At 42.9% G+C, this 20,592-nt stretch overlaps 1 protein-coding gene across 2 annotated transcripts in view; it reads right to left on the reverse strand.

Annotated features, from left to right (window-relative positions):
* Positions 1 to 20,592, reverse strand: part of gstcd (glutathione S-transferase, C-terminal domain containing) — a 154,665-nt gene that overhangs the window by 105,716 nt on the left and 28,357 nt on the right. For both annotated transcript variants that reach the window (XM_068045774.1, XM_068045764.1), the window contains exon 5: positions 18,689 to 18,782. In XM_068045774.1, coding sequence (XP_067901875.1) covers positions 18,689 to 18,782 — 94 coding nt within the window. The remainder of the gene's footprint in view (positions 1 to 18,688; positions 18,783 to 20,592) is intronic.

Here is a 20,592-nt window from a genome sequence, read left to right on the forward strand (position 1 = left end):
TTGGCAGGTGGGGGTCTGCATGACAATATAAAAAGCTTAAAAATCCTATTCTGATTTGTTGTTTAGATATGATGTAGACAATGTGTCACTAATTTTTGGATGTGCAATTTAAGCTGCAATGGAGGAGTGAATTGAGAAGGTCTATTGAAGAATGTGGCCCAATGAACCACAAGGGGTCTACCATCGTCAGCTTCAAGGGTCTTTTGTGTCCCTTGGCGGGGTTATAAAAAGGACCTGCATTATTTATATGGTGTCTAATCACATTTTTGAGCATGATCTCAAACTTTCTTAACCTCGTCCTCACCAATCTACCTAATTGCAGATGCATCTGTCCATGACAGTGTTGGAGCAACCATCGTACAGTCTTGGAGGCGACAAAATCCTGTCTTCACATGAGGAGACCATCCATCGTTTTGTTTCATACTACAACTGTTCTAAATGGGATGGATTCAGAACAGATCTAGCAGCTCAAAACTGGGCGCCCATAAGGTGCTGTGGGCCATCAGCAGCAGCAGAATTGAATTCAGCCACAATCAGTAACCTCATGGCTCAGCATATCCCTCACACTACTATTACCAACAAGCCAGGGGGATCAGCCCTGTTTCAATGAGGACTGCAGGACAACATGCCAGGAGCAGCATCAGGCATATCTGAAAATGAGGGGCCAAACTGGTGAAGTTACAACACAGGATTATATGAATGCTAAACAGCCAATGCAAAACAAATAACTGAAGGAGAAGGTTCCACCCTCAACAACGGGGGAGCCCTGCACATCAGTGCAAAAGACAAATCTGAAGCATTTGCAAACATCTTCAGCTAGAAGTGGAGAGGATGATCCATCTCGGCCTCCTCCTAAGGTCCCCAGCATCATAGATGCCAGTCATCAGCCAATTCTCACTCCACGTGATATTGAAAAACGGCTGAAGGCACTGGATACAAGAAAGGCTATGGGCCCTGACAACATCCCGGCAGTAGTACTGAAGACATGCGCTCCTGAACGCGCCCCTTGTCAAGCTGTTCCAGTACAGCTACCCGCCAATGTGGAAAATTGCCCAGGTATATCCTGTCCAAAAAAAGCAGGACAAATCCAAGCTGGGCATTTACCGCCCCATTATCTACTCTCAATCATCAGCAAAGTGATGAAAGGTGTCATCGAACGTGCTATCAAGCAGCACTTACACTACAATAAGCTGCTCACTGATGTTCAGTTTGGGTTCCACCAAGGCCACTCAGCTCCTGACCTCATTACAGCCTTGGTCCAAACATGGACAAAAGAGCTGAATTCCAGAGTTGAGATGAGAGTGACTGCCCTTGGCATCAAAACAGAATTTAACTGAGTGTGGCATCAAGGAGACCTAGTAATACTGAAGTCAATGGGAATCAAGGGGAAAACTCTCCATTGGTTGGAATCATACGAAGCACAAAGGAAAATGGTTGTGGCTATTGGAGGTCAATCATCTCAGCACCAGGACATCACTGCATCACTCAGTGTAGTGTCCTAGGCCCAACCACCTTCAGCTGCTTTATCGATGACCTTGCCTCCATCATAAGGTCAGAAGTGGGGATGTTCGCTGATGATTGCACAGTGTTCAGTACGGTTTGTGACTCCAATGATACTGAAGCAGTCCCTGTCCTTAAGAAGCAAGACATGGACAACATTCAGGCTTGGGCTGATAAATGGCAAGTACCATTCACTCCACACAAATGCAAGGCAATGACCATCACCAACAAGAGGGACTCTAAACATCTCCCCTTGACATTCAATGGCATAACCATTGCCGAATCCCCCACTATCAACATCCTGGGGTTTACCATTGACCAGTAACTTAACTGGACCAGCCATATAAATACTAGGGCGGCACAGTGGCGCAGCCTCACAGCTCCAGTGACCCGGGTTCAATTCTGGGTACTGCCTGTGTGGAGTTTGCAAGTTCTCCCTGTGTCTGCATGGGTTTCCTCCGAGTACTCTGGTTTCCTCCCACATGCCAAAGACTTGCAGGTTGATAGGTAAATTGGCCATTATAAATTGCCCCTAGTATAGGTAGGTGGTAGGGAAATATAGGGACAGGTGGGGATGTGGTAGGAATATGGGATTAGTGTAGGATTAGTATAAATGGGTGGATGATGGTCGGCACAGACTCGGTGGGCCAAAGGGCCTGTTTCAGTGCTGTATCTCTAAAACTAAAAAACTAAAAACAAGAGCAGGTCAGAAGCTGGGAATTCTGTGGCACGTAACTCACCTCCTGATTCCCCAAAGTCGGTCCACCATCAACAAGGCACAAGTCAGGAGTGTGATGGAATACTCTCCACTTGCCTGGATGAGTGCAGCTCCAACAACGCTCAAGAAACTCAACATCATCCAAGTCAAAGCAGCCCGCTTGATCAACACCCCATCCACCACCCTAAACATTTGCTCCCTGCACCATTGGCGCAGTGGCAGCAACGTGTACTATATGCAAGATGCACTGCAGCAACTCACCAAGCCTCCTTCGACAGCACATTACAAACCTGCGACTTCTACCGCCTAGAAGGACAAGGGCAGCAGACGCATGGTAACACAACCTCCTGCAAGTTCCCCTCCAAGCCACACACCAGGCTGAATTTTATCGGCCTCTCGTCACTGCAGGTTGTGGCGTGGGGGCTGTTAAAATTCTGCGAGGAGAGGCCTGCCTCAACCCGTGACATCGAAAAGGGCCTGCCACATATCACCGGTGGTGAGGGGACCTCGGTGCGGGCCCTTCATCGCCATATGTAAATTAACATTAATAAAATGTAAATGTACTTACCTGCAGGCGACGTCTGTCCCACGTCGAATTTACGGCCGCCATTCATGCTCCGTGCGCCTTCGGAACTCCATATGGAGTTCCGAGGCGAGAACCTGGTGGGGGGGGGGCCAGGAATAAAATTTTCAGGGCAGGAGGGGTGGAGGAGCGGGGAAAACAATTTCGATTGGATGTGGGGATAGTGGGAAGGGGTTGAAGGACAAAAGATTGAAGGTTGTGGGGGGGGTGGGGGGAAGTTCCAGTATTTGAAAAAGCCAATTGTTGGTCATTTCGGGCAATGAAACGGCCATTAAGGGGAGGGTTAGGGAAGGGCCTCCACATCTTCATTACTTCTTAATAAAAAATTGCACTTAGGCACCTTTAAATATGGAAATTAATCGTAAGGGCTTAAAGCCCTTTAAAAATGGCACTGGCGCCTGTGCGGTGACGCAGACGCCGTTGCCGGGTCGTGGTGGACGCCCCCTCTACGTCATCAGTGGTGGCCGCTCTGTCCCCTCCATTTAAATGAGCCCCTGTGAGGAATATCGCGGGGGCTCCTCGACAGCACTTCCATGTCGGAAGGCTGCCAAGTTGAGAGAGTGCCAACGCAAAGCGCGGCGCAGGATTAAAATGCAGGCCACCATCCTGACTTAGAACTATAATCGCCGTTCCTTCACTGTCGCTTGGTCAAAAACCTGGAATTCCTTAACAGCACTGTGGGTGTACCTACACAACATGGGCTGCAGCGGCTCACCAACACCTTTTCAAGGGCAATTAAGGAAGGGCAACAAATGCTGGACTTGCCAGCGACGTTCACATCCCATGAAAGAATTTTTAAAAATTCACAGAGGTGCATGGAAAAAGAATTAAACTTTGTTGGAATAATTTAAACTAAGACGTCCTTGCATCCCTCGCTGCGGCTGATTAGTGAGCAGACAATTGGAAGTGTGACACATGTGTTTGGATTCCTCACAGAAATGTGTCTTAAACATTATCTTACATCCAAAATTTTACATTTAAAAATCTTGTCAGCTGTCAAATTTCTGGTTTAGGAAAATAAATTTTAGTCTATGCCTTGGTTTTTGCATAATGATCCTCAGAAACCTCTCCAGATCATTGCATATACTTTATGCTTCAAGTTATTAATTAGATGCGATTTTGTCATAGCGCATCCAAAACACAGCTTACTGTAGCAGCTGAATAATTTGTTTTGCATTTTTCTCTGAAGATTAGCAGCATCCTTCCAGCTAGGATGGGGTATTTGCTGGAATGCATATCTTCAGTAAGATTTATGTTGCTGGATCAGGCCGTCATAACCCGCATCATTGTAGAAATAGCATCATTTAGGGACTGGGTACACTGTCCTTTCCTCTGAGATCAAGGCTTGATCTCAGGTTTATTTGGGGCCCCTTCAAAGCCTCCTGACATATTAAAATGCAAACGTGTTTTGCTGGGGGCTCCTGGGCACAGGTCAATTGGACATTAATCCGCCTATTACATCAACCAATTGTTTCTTAATGGACTCCAGGGTTTGCACCTCCATAACTCTCTCTTGGAGTCCATTCCATGTGTTGATCACTCTATGTTTGAAGAACTTTGATATCAGTTTCAATTTTTTTTTTACTAATTTGAACCTGTGTCACCTTGTCCTACTCTTGCAATTTAATTTAAGGTAATATTCTGCATTTATGTTTTCCATACCTTTAATTATCTCGCAAACCTTAATAAGAGCACTTCTTGGACATCTCCCACCCAGCCTGAAAAGCTCAAGTTTCTCCAGTAACTGAAAATCTCTTCTCTCTGTTAGTTCTAAAGGACTCATAGGTTGTTAGGTAGTCCCGATCCAGACCTAATGGAGACAGAATCAGAATACAAACCTACCCATGAATTGGCAACCTTTTCAGTCAGTACATAAGGTAGCTCAACAAAGAAGGATGCCATTAAATACAGATTTATTCATTGATAATTATTTGAATGTCATGAACACCTCACTCATGGTTTTGTAATAAAAGTGGTGTTAAAACTGCAGGCAGAGAGAGAGTTAAGGAAGGCTTCAGCAGACACTTTCAATGAGAAAGTGAAGTTAGCTTTCATGGGAACACTTGCCTTTGAGAACAATAATTTCCAATTAATACAAGAGTGACATCAAGAGGTTCAGCACCAAGGAAGCAGTAACCCATAACTGATGCACTGTGAAAAACCACATACCACGACGGACTGAAATACAATCATAACTTAATGGCACAAAAATAACGTAACCATAACCTCATGCATGCTGACTGCAAACACCAACATGTCAATCTGTCATTGGTGAGAGTACAGGTGAAACTGAAGCAAAGTCCACTGCATTGTCCTACTAGGGGTAATTCCACAAAAATCAAAGAATTTTACAGCACAGAAGAAGCCCTAAGAGCTCCTCTTCACTAGGGACGTCCAATCGCTCTACACCTCCATCCCCCACCAGGATGGTTTAAGGACTCTCCGCTTCTTCCTTGAACACAGGCCCAACCAGTCCCCATCCACCACCACCCTCCTCCGCCTGGCTGAACTTGTTCTCACATTGAACAACTTCTCCTTCAACTCCACTCACTTCCTTCAAGTAAAAGGTGTTGCTATGGGTACCCGCATGGGTCAGAGTTATGCCTGTCTTTTTGTGGGATATGTTGAGCATTCTTTGTTCCAGTCCTACTCAGGCCCCCTCCCCCAACTCTTTTTCCGGTACATTGATGACTGTATCGGTGCCGTTTCCTGCTCCCGCCCCGAACTGGAAAACTTTATCAACTTTGCTTCCAATTTCCATCCTTCTCTCACCTTTACATGATCTGACACTTCCCTTCCTCGACTTCTCTGTCTCCATCTCTGGCGATAGGTTGTCTACTAATATCCATTATAAGCCCACCGACTCCCACAGCTACCTCGATTACACTTCTTCACACCCTACCTCCTGTAAGGACTCCATTCCATTCTCCCAGTTTCTCCGTCTTTGACGCATCTGCTCTGATGATGCTACCTTCCATGACGGTGCTTCTGATATGACCTTTTTCCTCAACCAAGGATTCCCCCCCCCACTGTTGTTGACAGGGCCCTCAACCGTGTCCGGCCCATTTCCCGCACCTCTACCCTCACCCCTTCCCCTCCCTCCCAGAACCGTGACAGGGTTCCCCTTGTCCTCACTTTCCACCCCATCAGCATCCATATTCAAAAGGATCATCCTCCGCCATTTCCACCACCTCCAGCGTGATGCCACTACCAAACGCATCTGCCCCTCCCTTCCCGTCAGCATTCCGAAGGGATCACTCCCTCCGCCACACCCGGGTCCACTCCTCCATTACCCCCACCACCTCGTCCCTTCCCATGGCACCTTCCCCTGCAATCGCAGGAGGTGTTATACCTACCCATTTACCTCCTCTCTCCTCACTATCCCAGGCCCCAAACACTCCTTTCAGGTGAAGCAGTGATTTACTTGTACTTCTTTCAATGTAGTATACTGTATTCGCTGCTCACAATGTGGTCTCCTCTACACTGGGGAGACCAAACGCAGACTTGGTGACCGCTTTGCGAAACACCTCCGCTCAGTCCGCATGCAGGACCCTGAGCTTCCGGTTGCTTGCCATTTCCCCCCTGCTTTCATGCTCACATCTCTATCTTGGGCTTGCTGTAGTGTTCCAGTGAACATCAACGCAAGCTCGAGGAACAGCATCTCATTTACCGATTAGGCACACCACAGCTTGCCGGACTGAACATTGAGTTCAATAATTTCAGAGCATGACAGGCCCCCCGTTTTACTTTTTTTTTCGTTATTTTTTCTTTTTTTTACATTTTTTACAATTTTTTAAATTATGTTTATTTCATTTCATCTTAGTTTGTTCAGTTTGCTTAGCCACTGTTTTTTTTTCATGTTTGTACTTGCTGCTGTTCAATCTTCAGTCCATGAACACCCTATCTGTACTAATGCTTTGTCTTTCAACACACCATAACATATTGTTTGCTTTTGCTCCATGACCTTTTGGTCAGCTATGTGGCCTTCTCCTTTGTTATCTCTTGCCCCACCCCCGCCTCACTTGCTTATAACCTTTGACATTTCTAATATTTGCCAGTTCCGAAGAAGGGTCACTGACCCGAAACGTTAACTCTGCTTCTCTTTCCACAGATGCTGCCAGACCTGCTGAGTATTTCCAGCATTTTTTGTTTGTATTTCTTTCTAAGAGCTATCCAATTAATCCCATTCTCCTGCAATTTCCCCACTTCTCTGCAAATTCTTTTGTTTTCAAGAAAATATTTAATTCCTTTTGAAAGTTACTGTTAAATCTGCTCTCACCATCCTTTCAGGCAATGCATTCCAGATCTAAATAACTCACGGAATAGAAAACTTTCATTGGGGAGCTGTGGACACAAGGAATGTGGATTGGAGAATCAGTCCCATCCCCAACCTGCACTTCCTGTGCCTGCTGGGATCACAGATTTGCCTGGTAATCTTGAATGTGCCTCAGTTACTTCATGTTCTATACAACAACCTGGATCTATATAATCACCTTTAATAAAGTACAATATCCCAATGCGCTTCACAGGAGTGTTAGCAAACAAAATCTGACAAAGAACCACATAAAGAGATATTAGATCAGGTAACCAAAGAGGTATGTTTTAATGAGTGTCTTAGAGGAAGAGAGAGAAGCAGAGAGGTTTAGGGAGGGAATCCCAGACCTCACAGCCTGCCATTGTGGAGGAATAGAAATGGAGATTCGCAAGCGGCCAGAATTGGAGGGGCTGTAGCAATCTCAGAAGGTTATAGGGTGGAAGGGAGTTACAGAGATAGGGAGTGGTGATGACAATGACAGATTTGAAAACAAGATGAGAATTTTAAAATTGAGGTGTTGCTGGGTGCCAATATAGATCTGCGAGCACAGCGCTGATAGGTGAACGGGACTTGGTGCAAATAATTATTGGTAAGACCAGGCAGCAGAGTTTTCGATGATCTCAAGTTTACGTTAGAATTGTCAAGTCAACAGGTGACAAAAGCATGGATGGGGGATTCAGCAGCAGATTAGCTAAGGCGGGGTGGAGTCGGACAAGGTTATTGAGGTGGAAATAGTCTTAGAGATGGTGCAGATATGTGGTCAGAAGCTCATCCTCGGGACAAATATGCCAACAAGGTTGCGTTCAGCCTCAGACAGCTGCCAGAGAGAGGTATGGAGCCAGTGACTAAGGAACAACGTTTGTGGCAGAGATCAAAGACAATGGTCTTACCAATAATTATTTGGAAGAAATCTCTGCTCATTCAGTATGTCCAGAGATGTCGGCTAAGCAGTCTGACCACTTAGAGACAGTGAAGGGGCCAAGAGAGGTAGTGGTGAGATAGATGGAGCTGGTGGAGCAGCATGTAGATAAGATCCATGGGGGACGCCAGAGGTAACAGTGCAGGAGTGGGAAGAGAAGCCATAGTAGGTGATTCGCTACCTACAACTGGATAAATAAGAGTGGAACCAGGTGTTTGACGTCCCATCCAGCTGGACATAGGTGGAGAGGTATTGGAGCAGGTATTCAAACGTGTATTCAACTGTATCAACGACTGTAGACAGGATGAGAAGGACAAGGGGGGATAGTTTACCTTTGTCACAGTCACAGAGGGAGCCATTTGTGACTTTGGGAGAGGCGGAAAACTGATTGGAGGGATTCAAACATGGAGCTCCAGGAATGAAGGATGTATTTGGGAGGCGACTGCATTTTCATGGACTTTGGAGAGGAAAAGGAGGCTGGAGATGGGACAGTAGTTTTCAAAGATATAAGGGTCAAGGACTGTTTCTTTGAGAAGAGGGATGACGACACCAGATTTGAAGGAGAGGGGACAGTATCTGAGGAGAGAGAAACATTAACATCAGCTAACATGGGAGTCAGCACGGGCAGTTGTGTGGTCATAGTTTTAGTGGGAATGGGGTCAAGGGAGCAGGAGGTGAGTCTCATGGACTAAATGAGCTTGGAGATGGCATGAGGGGAGATAGGAAAGAAACTAGAGAAATATGCAAGTTCAGGGCTAAGCTGGGGTTTGGGGGGGGGCATCCTAGAGCAAGTTTGGCCCAGTGATCTAATAGGAGAGAGAGAAGCAGTAGAGGCAACTGATCAGATGGTTTCAATCTTAGTGATAGAGGCCCATGAGCTCCTTGCACTTGTTGGAGATGAGGGTGGAGGAGACAAGGGAGGTTTAAGAAGACAGTTTGCAGCAGAAATAAGAAACCAGGAATTATCTTTACATTCCAGGATGATTCTGGAGAGCAGGACTCAGTAGTGCTTTATGTGGTTTAACCAGATCTGGTGGTGAATGGCTAAACCAATTGTCTGCCATATCCACTCAAGTCTGCAACTCTTGAACTGAGGGAAGTAGAGATGAGGGCCATACCAAAGGAGAACAGCCAGGAGGAGAGACAGTAATGGTTTTCATGGGGATTAGGGCATCAACGGTGGTGAGGGCATTTCTGAGCAGATTGGTAGCTGTAGAAATATTGTGGTGAATGGAAGGCCGAAGGCTCAACAGCTGAGATTTTGAAAGGGCTTTTGTAAGTATTGGGAGAGAGTTTTTCCCCAGGGGCATCCACAGAAGGAAGAACGGCTGGTAGGGGGAAGGAGAATGTGGGTGGAGAGCGATACAAGAACGAGATCAGAGAATGGCTTTGTCTCTACTTGACATGATGGGAGCAGCAAGGCCACATGAGATGGAAAGGTCTAGGGAGTGGTCATGAATATGGGTTGGGAAGTTATATATGGAGGGAGAGGTTAACCCACTGAACCATTGGGAGGTTAGATATGTGCTGTTTATCAAGAAAAGTAGCACATGTTGTTTATTTTTGAGATGCTCAGATAAATTCAGTATCCTGGGGCCAAAATGTAAACAAGCCTATCATTGTCAAATTAGCATGGCATTTAATCATGAAACATTAAATAACACAGCAGAACAGACCCAAACCAGCTCCTATTCCATGCAATCTTGATACAGAATCAAAAACATTATTTAGAGACTGGCGTAGGAGGTGCCACACCTCTACAGAAGGTTTTGAATGGCTAATCAACTGACTGCCTTAAGCCTTTTCCAATATAAACCTCATGGAAACTGAAGATTGCTGTAATTAAGTATAAGACTCTCAAGTGTTAGCATTCTCTTTGAAATGGTCAGAAATTATGTACATTTCAAACCAGTTGTTTATATTCTCAAAATATAAACACAAAGCAATAACTAGTCTAACCAGGGTATTTAAAAATCATGGTGTATAAATGGTAACTTGATTGATTTATATATTATGACAACATATCTAATGTTAGTTAGAACTAGAACACAATGCCTGACAAACAAACAAAATAATGTAAGTGTCAAAATGACCATTAATTTTTCACTAGTACGTAAATTCCGTGGTACAATTTCAAATTGATGAACAAGGTCCAAATTAAATTTAGGGAAGAAGTTGTGAGGCATCATTAAGGAAGTAGGTTCACACCACTTCAACTTTACAGCTGCTGCAGGAAACAACTGTTGTAAACTGAGCTTTAACCTTTATAGAATCACTGGTTAGGCGTCAGTTGGAATAGTGTGTCCAATTCTCGGCATCACACTTGAGGAAGGACGTCAAGGCCTGAGAGAGCGTGCGAATGAGATGTCCCTTATCACGGTATCCATGGTATAACATCAGTTATGTGGAGAGTCTAGAGAGGCTGTGATTGCTCTCCTTCGAGCAGAGCTGGTTACAGGAAGATTTTAATAGAGGTGTTCAAAATTATGAGGTGTTTTATTGGACTAAATAAGCAGAAATTGTTTCCACTGATGAGTGGATCGGTCACCTCATAATTGGCATTTTACTTATATGCGCTGGGAGCTTCATTCACTGAAGACTTGCCTAGTAATCAGTGCTAAAATCGAAATATTTCAGTAAAATATAGCAGTCAGTACAGATAAAGTTGAACTGCCAAACATAATTGTCAAAGATTTATATACAACGTATTAAATTATATACACATATCCATTCTACTTTATAAATTTCATGCATATTTTAACTACTGCAAAATAAAGCCTGGTTCGGGTATAAAACTAAAACCCGACAACAGCCAACCCAAACCCAACCCAGGCCGGAGTCCTTTATCTTTTTTCGTGCCCGACCCGACACAAATATCGTTCATCTGTTCCGGCAGCAGGCTACACCTGCAGCTGGAGTTGTGGGGAATCATAGGTAAGCCTGATCCCGTGACTTCCCAGAAGCAGCACCGTCCAGCCCAACCCGACCCGAGCCCGAACGCTGGACTCGGAACTCTGACCCGACCCGAATCCGAACCTGGTGGGGTTTGGGTTGGGTAGCCAGGCTTTACCGCACAAGTCCAGTGGATTTACAGACACAATTATCTTGCATAATCTTATATAGGTATCTGAATTATTAGATATTTCAAGAGAAACTTGAATGTTGTTCTCCCTCTTACTTCAAGTGTCATCTTTGCTCAGTGGTCGCATTCGATGACTCAGAAGATCATGGATTCAATCCTACTCCAGGAGTGCAGCACTTAATCCAGGCTGAGAGAGTGCTGCACTGTCAGAGGTGCTATTTTTTAAACCTAGGCCCAGTCTGCCTGTTCAATGCAAGAGATCCATGGCACTATCAGAATAGCACGCCAGCATTCATCCCTCAACAAACAGTGCAAACACAGTCTCACTGAGCATTTATCTCATTAGCCAATTGTGAGATGTTACTGTGCTCAACACCAAAAATAAAGATGATAAAGTGTTTTTGAACATCCTCATTATGAGCTACATAAATATTTTTTGATGACACCTCTGTGATGCACCTTAGGACTTTTTTCTACTTTATATACAACAACTTGCAATTGTATAACATATTTAATGAAAGTTGTTTTTTTATAGGGAACTGCGAGACACAAATCAACAATCAACCACTGCACAGCACAACACATGGTGAGTCCAGCATGTTGCATCAGTGCGCAAACAGCTTGCAAATATCTGTGACAGTGTAAAACCACTGAGACAGATGTCAAGACTTAGCATAGCAGATGTAAATCTTAAATGCCAGGCACTGCATTTTTTATTATCCCCAAATAGCTGCATGTGGCCTTATGTATTTCCTGGGGTGGGGTCTTTTCATTCCACAGTTCTTTAGATTTATCACTTAGTTAAATTTCTGAGATGATCATATTCTGGATGTGTGACCTGGAATATGTGGTTCCAGCATCTCTTTTAAAGTAAAGTCACATCATACCGTTTTCACCTGTATAGATAGTGAAGGCAACTGGAGAAAGTAGCAACTATACACATGAAATCATACTAATTCGCAACCAGACAAAGGCAGCTACTGTAGGATTACAATATGGCAGCCTTGTCAAGTCCAAACTGGATACAGGATCCACTTCAGTGTAACCAGCAAAGTTATGAAATGTACAAGGAAATAAATAAATAATAGAACTGGAGAGTGTGTGTGCACACGCGTGTGTTGACATTTGGTTAGGACAAGTTCAGGCTTGGCTGTGATGGTCCCAACAAATGAACAGCTTGCCAACCAACATTCACTGGGCAGATTTACATATAAAGAATGGTCACTTTTCAAATGCCATATATATCCCAGCTAAATTGTCTTCAGGAGAGTTGAGGTAAAGGCAAGCAAAGAAGTAAGAGTAAAGCTGGAAAAAGAATTTAAAAAGTACATATTGCCTGGAATCAAGACAAATGCTCATCATTCACTGTATTTCCGTCTAGTTTTACCTTCCACTTCAAAAGGGTAAAAGGTAAAGCTGCATGGTTGAGCCACCAACATGTTTAGAGCTGTAAAAAAGGTGCTGAATAATCACTGTTAGGCTATGTCAGTGTTAGTAAGGTTAGATGTAAAGATCTACATCACCAATCTGTCACACCTTATTGTGATGGCAAATAAGATAACAACAAACACCCACCGTAAGGGAAAAGGTTTCTATCTATCTTGACCTAAACTATCCTCAGCAACAAACACACTAATCTTGGCAAAGTATATCATAGATAATTATGTTGATTGTACCTTCTGGTGCTGGAAGCAGAAAATAAATGCACATGTGCAAGGAAATAAAAGTAACTATTTTTGCATCTTAGAACAGAGTTCATTTAACAGATAAATTAGTTATTTTAAAATCATCTAGGATAGGAATGAACTACGCTTTGTTGCAGCAACTTGCAAATGCCTTTATTTTATTTTACAAAGGATGCAGTCTGTATATTAAGCACTGCAATCATGTATACTTAAACAATGCAATCAGTATGCAATTGAATGAAGGAACCCAGAACAAATACTAATCTTCCACCCATGACATCAAAACCTAAAAGCTCCACTCAATATTTTTCCAGTCATCTGAGATATCTAGTAGCCCTTCAGAAAATCGGCAACAATTAATATGACATTTAATAACAAAAATGTATTCAGTGTTAATATAATATTCATCATATGCAACATATACATCAATAGTGCACTCAAGGACAAGACACCAGACTGCTGGCTCCAACAAAAGTTTTATTTCTAGCACAGTGTAAGTTAAAAATTAGTTGGATTTGTATTCTGAAATGAACTCGTCTTTGAAAGTGTTTCTTTTCTGTTTTTGACTCTCTGAGTCGTAAAGCAAAGCCCACATTATAAAATGTTATTCAGCTGCTTACTTTACAAAACGTATTCAGTTATGGTATTAATAGAATGGGGAAAACTATGAAATATAGGGTTTATTGTACTTAGGCAGATGATCCTTAATAACTCATTCATCACATTGACATTCATGAATTACGACTTCTTAATAACTATGGAGTCCACAGTTCCTCACTGAATGCCCCGCTTATCTACCATTCTGATATCCGAGAGATGGCACAAAGAAGAAATAAGGCCACAGATAGAAATGGTCAGGCCAACAGGAAACCACAGGTCACTGATGTGTTTCTGCTTTCTATTTGTAAAATCAGTCAATCTGTTTTGCATGGTCAGTCAATGTGAAGCATGACCCGCAAGAAGAGCACAACAGGTTTAATGATTTCTCATTTCAAACGCCACAAGCACTCTGCAGATCACTGACATTTAACAAATGAACATCAAGCCAAGAGGTGAAAACATACTTGAGAATGGTGTGCAAGCCCAGGATCTCAGGGGAACGAAGCATTAAGGTGCCCACCAGAGAGGTAGGTTTGGCAAGGCCATTCTTTTCCTTCTCTTGTGTCTGTGGATCTTATACAACTCAGCCTGTCCTACATAAATTAAGGCCTTCCCCTCCACAATAAAATAAGTAACTGTGCCAAATCAAGAGAAACATCTGAACTTATTAGTATATAAAGATGTGGACTTAGAAATAGATTTTAAAACCTCCTACTTAAATGAGAATGAACATTCAGAGCTTTCTTTCCATCTCCTCCATACAGGCAAGAACTTCAGTTTTTCTTTGTATAACCTTGATGCCCCAACCCTTATCTCTTTACATCTACTGAATCTACAGCACTTTTTCTTATTTTCATTTACCGTAGATCTCGACATGTCAACCCAGCGTTTGACTCCATTTTTCCGGCCCCAAAAATCACGTTTTTGCATATAATCAGGGTATAAGTCGACCCCCTTTTTCAGCCACGACATGTTATATTCACATTAGTAGTCAGCCTCAATATTTGCCCCACAAATGCATGTTTTACTCATCTTATAACTGGGCACAAGGGATCAAGCAGGTGATACGGGCTCTGTTGCAAAAATGCATGGGAGTTTAAGACACACCCACACAGAACAGACCCTGCGTGGCGAACGACAAAGAGAAATGGGTCATCCAGCAAAACGAATGAAGTCGTCGTAACATTTGCTAACTTGTCAAATACGTGTCCTTCAGCGAGAGAATTCGGTGTCAGTGAAAAGGTGCAAGAATGGAAGAACAAATCCGCCCTGAAGAAGATGCCCAAGACCAAATGTGCCATGAGAACAGGGACCAGTCACAGGCCTGATCTTGAGAAGCATGTATCGAATGGGTCCTCGAAAATCAAAAGAAAGGTTACATCGTCACCAGAAATGCAATGCATAGATACGACTTAAGTGGGCCAAATCAAACCCTGAGTCCAGCAAAGATTTCAGAGCAACAGCTAGTTGGTGTAGCTGCTTTATGGAACGATAATGTCTAGTGTTGCGGCGGAAGACCAAGATTGCTCAGACACGACCAAAAGATCTTGATGCCAAAATTCATCATCAGATAGCGGCAAAAACACGAGTATCCATTATGCCACATTGGCAACGTGGATGAAACGCCCATGAATTTCAATATGCCCAGCAACTGAACTGTGGAGTGGAAAGGTTTGAAAACAGTTCTAGTGAAAACGACAGGACATGTGAAGACAAGATTCACAATGGAACTAGCCTGCACGGCCGACGGAACAAAATTAAAGCCTATGGTAATGTTCAAATGTAAAACCATGCCAAGCATCAAGTTCCCTGCAGGTGTTTTTGTGCATGTCCATGATAACGGTTGGATGGATGAGGATGGAGTGGAGTTATGGATCGAAAATGTGTGGAATAGGCCTCCCGGTGGCCTACATAAAGAATGCAGCTTATTAGTGTGGGATATGTTCAGATCCCACATAACCGATCAGATCGAGAGGTGCCTGCAAAGAAATAACACACATTGCAGTTATACCAGGGGGGTCTAACATCCGTAGTTCAACCTTTGGATGTGTGTCTCAACAAGCCTTTCAAGCATCATGTTCCCCTTGAATGGAACAAGTGGATGGTTGACGGAGAAAAAAACCTTCATAAAGAGTGGAAATATGCGCGCTGCCCCGCTTGATGTTTTGTGTAGTTTCATCATCGTTATCAGATGTTACTAGTGCACAAACTGTCATTAGATCGTTCAAAAAATGCAGAATACCCAATTCAATGGATGGAGTGGAAGATAATTTGTTGTGGAGGGCTGATTATGAAACTAGAAGCATCTGATCCAGAGTGGGATCCTTACAATGATGCCATAGCCAAAGTGGGTCAGAATGAATTCAATGAACTCTTTGCATCATATGCTGAAGACAATTAATTTGATGGGTTTTAAAACGCTTTGATTGTGATTAAAGGAATCTTTGTAGAATTAATTTATTCAATAAACAGTGCTACATTAATTTAACATGAATTACCAGTGTTACATTTTGTTCACACTTCAAAATGGTGACCACCCACACCAGATCAAATTTTAAACGCGTATATAAGTCGATCCCCATTTTTAGAACAATATTTGGAGGCTTCAAAGGTCAACTTACATGTCACCATCTACAGTACATGCACATATAGTTGGGCACAGATAAGCTTAGATAATTGTAGCACAACAAAAAATATGCATCCTGAATTTATTTTTATGGTACATCAGCGCTCAGTACTGCATTAGCACATTTTTTATTCATTCTTGGGATGTGGCATCACTGACAAGGCCGGTATTTATTACCCATCTCTAGTTGCCAGTTCGTACCATTGAGTGGCTTGCTTCAGTCACTTCAGAGCACAGTTAAGGCCAATACAGATTGTAACGGGTAAGGACAGCAGGTTTCCCTTCCTTAAAAAGGATATTGGTGAACCCAATGGATTTTAAGTTAATCCGACAGCTTCATGGTCACTTTAACTAATATCAGCTTTTTATTTCCAGATTTAAAATTAAGAATGAATTTAAGTTCTCAAACTGCTGTGATAGGACATGCACACACATTATCTGGATTATTAATCCAGCCCTCAGGATGACTAGTCTAATCATGGAAAGACTATGCTACCATACCCTTGCACTTAGCATTGCTTTGCAGTTAGTTCAACTTAATATCATTTACATTGAAGATGGTAGTCAAAGAAACAAAAATACTCAGATATCTGGCAGCAAGCCAATGTTCGTTTGACCTGACAGATCCAATCTGTCACCTAGAATAGATAGACCTGATTAGTTGAGTGGGGGAGATGTTATGATGCTGGGTCTATTAGAGATTTTTTTTGCTGCCTGTTCTCATGAGTGAATCTAAAGCTAGCTCTCCATTCAGTTGCTGCTCAGATTCGAATTGCTTCCAGACCGCTTAGCACTTTTACAGAAGGGGAAAGTGTGGGGATATGATGGTGAAAATGGTGTCTGTCAACTGCGTTCTCCTGCATGTCAGCTGCCTCTCCTGGAGCCCTTGACAGCTGCCATAGTGCTACCCAAACCAATAACAGGAACGCCCCTATGCCACCATCACCTGCCCCCATCCCCGCTGGCCACACACAGTGTGGAACTGGAGAGGGTTAAGCAGCAGGTGAAGTTAGACCTTGAGGTAGGAAGCAGCCTTTTTTTTTCAGATGCTATCAGAGCCTGCAGCAAGTGCGGCAGCTTCCTCGTGCCCAAGCACATACTCTGAGCGCTTCTCTGAGTGGAATCCAACTGTAGCAATAAAATAGCTGTAGAGGTCATCAGGTCAAAGACCCACCGTGCATGAACTATTCCTCAGGGTCTACAACTGGCTGAGCTATGCGACAATCATGGAAGTATAAATCAGAGAAGACTGCAAACATGCAATACAAGCAACCCATTTAACCTCTCATCAGATTTAAAAAAAAAGGGCCGAGTGAACTGCAAGACATAAATCAACATTCTTGGGCTGGTTTAATTGTGCAGAAATGGGGTGGCATGGTGGTTCAAAATGGTGGCTGGTGTTTCCTGCTGCGTCTCCGGCACATTCACACCCGCCACCATTTTAACTGCTGGGTTTTCGGCACCATCGAGGCAACCAGTCACAGGCAGTTGGGCGAGGGGGGCCTTGTTAATATTTAAAAGTCGGGGCCTCATGATGCCATTCAAAAGTGAAACTCCTCTTAACAAAAGATGGGAGAATGGCATTTGTTCACCAATTAAGTACCAAAATCACAAAAATCTGCAGCAATGCAATTTCGCTAGCAGCTTGTCTATTACAGAGAAAAACAGGCATGTCATTTATCATAGTAAGGACTCTTTACACAGCAGTGAATGTAACTGGAGGTTGTATATTATTGCAATCCACACTACTTCTACATTTTCCCAATAATTAATACCATTGGTGTAAAAGCATTAATCACATTTATTTATTGAAAAATACATTAAAAAACGTAATAGCGGAACAAGATTAAGGCACTAAAAGCAAATGACGGCTATTTTTTTTCAGTGTTGTGTACTAAACCCACTTTGTAATTCATATCATGTTATAAAGCCAATGTAATGCCAACAAAGCCTGTTGTAACTATTACTGAGGCTTTGTTTTAAAATGTTTTGTTTCTTTCAATTATCTCAAGTCTTGCGAGCTAAGCTGTGTAAAGTACCAGAGGAGTACAACATCCTGTTGTTTATGCATAGAATTGCCCCACGTGAAGGTTGAAAAGAAAGGCACATTTAAAAATTGCACATGGCTTACACAATGCAGCTAGGGGCATGGCCCTGGTTGGACACTTAGACCTTGTTTATAATAGAGAACACCTCTACGAGACCAGGAGTAGCATGGAAAAGGTAGTGGGGCAAACACAGCCGCAGCCTGCTTGCAAAACGAAGAAAGCGTCTGAAGCCGGGTGGGTAAAAGTAAGAACAACGAACAACGAATCCTGCACCTGCACAAAGTCCTGTGGGCACACAATGGGCTTTGGAGCAGATTCAAATACTCCACAACTTACAGATTAAAAAAAAAAGAATTTGAATATCGTTAAGCGTGCTTCCAAATCAACTAGACTTAATAAAACACGAAAGACTGCACACAGCTGTTTGATAACGAAGCAACTCTTATGAGTAAGATTGGACACTTTGAAGAGGTCAGCAACAATGACATAGATCAATGGTGGCACAACATCACCTGCACACACAAGGGCCCCTAGGACAAGGCGCTTATAGTGGGAGGCCAAAGGGTTCAAATACCGTCAAAGTGAAAGAGGAAATACAAAGACTGTTCTTACCTTCTATGGGATTGACAGCTACAGGAAGGTTGCTCCAGTCCAGGCTCCACGATGGACAAGGGTGTGAAGTGAACTTTGCTGAAATTCCATTCTCCTGTTTTTAGGCAGGAGACATTTATTAGGTTTTTAAAATAATATATCACTTCTTATCTTTATTAACTTGCAGAGATCATTGCACTTTTTACAAGAAAATTGGATAAGTATTTGAAGCAGAGAAAAATTCATTTTGGATGACACTAATATAGAGACAACACAGACATGATGGGCTGAATGGGTGCCTTTTGTGCTGTAAATCTCTATGATTCTAATTACTACAGTTGAAAACTGGCTGAACTTACTCAATGGATGAAGTAAGCTGAGCCCAGAATCTGTATTTGTCAGGATTCTGAAATCAAGCCAGTCTAGACCATGTCGCTAGATCATGTGCTCCACCTTAATGCAGCACTTTTTTTCAAAGGAGGAGCAGCTATTTATATGTCATGATCTCAGGGAATCCTAAATGCTTTCCAGCCAATGAAGTACTTGTTGCATTGTAGTCACTGTAAGGAAATGTTCCACAAACAGCAGTGAGATAAAAGACCAGATAATCTGTTTTAGGGATGTTGTTTGAGGGATAAACATTGGGCCAGGACACCAAGAGAACTCTCCTTCTCGAAAGGTACATGGGATCTTTTACATCCACCAGAGAGAACAGATGGAGCTTTGGTTTAAACATCTTGTCCGAAAGACCTCTAACAATGCAGTACTCCCTCAATACTGCACTGAAATGTTAGCTGGGATACATGCTCAGGCCTGCAATGGGGATTGAACCCATAATCTTGGGACTTGGAGATAAGAGTGCTACCGCTTAGCCAAGGCTGACAATGGAAAAACCAACTCACTACAGATTGTTCACACCAAACAAGGGTGGCACTGGGGGATATGGGGCAAAGCCGGGTGTATAGAGTTAGGTTACAGATTAGCCATGATCTCATTAAATGTTGCAACAGGCTCGAGGGGCTAAATGGCCTACGCCTGTTCCTATAAACCCTCAACTTGTTTAGGCCAATTTTCATTGTGACGGGAGACTCTGTAAAATACCAGAGCAGTTTTTACTTTAAAGTAACTGAATAGTTTTTACCTCTTCTTTCCCAAGACATTTCAGACAAACCAAGAAAAGAATTTCCATGCAGCATCATAAGGGAATATGATCTATCCACAATGCATTTCATGATAAGTCCCACAATTTTCACCTGACAATACAACTTCCCCATCAGTTTGTCCACAGACCAACACTTTTAATTTTAATCAACAATCTGTTATAAAGTGCTGGTGTTCTGCCTTTCTCTGCACAGTTACCAGCAAAGGAAGTTTTCAGCTGGTACAGTAATCATTTGGTCTTTCAGTTAGCAAGCAGGCACTGCTACTCTCTGGTACTGTTTAAAATTAGAGTCTTCATTAAAGTAACCAGTGCATGGAGTACAGCTGGAGGCACATTGATGCAAGAACAGCTGGTAACTGTGTCAGCTCATCTTACAGATTCAACAGTGTGTCTGTGTCATTCACCAGCACTTTATTCAGACTCTAATTTTAAATAGTACTGCTGAGCAGAAATAAACCAGCATGGGATATAATGTGCTGTCAAAAAAGGCTGGGGGTGGAGGTGGGGGAGGGGAGGTGGGTGGGGAGTATCAGGATTGGGAAAATGAGGTTCAATGATTTGAAACTGCTGTAGGAGAAACTCGAATGATGGTGCTAATTATTTGAATATTAACCCTAAAGTACAGGAAACTGGGAAAACATGCTCAACTTTTATCAGCAGTTTAAGGGTTAAAATGGAAAACATTCAGTGGAGTTAAATTCCTCTTCCAAGGACTTGGGATGTAAAAGAATTCTGAAGAGTGTGAGGTATCAGCTTGGGAGAA

Source organism: Heterodontus francisci, chromosome 1, assembly GCF_036365525.1.
Source record: "Heterodontus francisci isolate sHetFra1 chromosome 1, sHetFra1.hap1, whole genome shotgun sequence".
Taxonomy (NCBI): Eukaryota; Metazoa; Chordata; class Chondrichthyes; order Heterodontiformes; family Heterodontidae; genus Heterodontus; species Heterodontus francisci.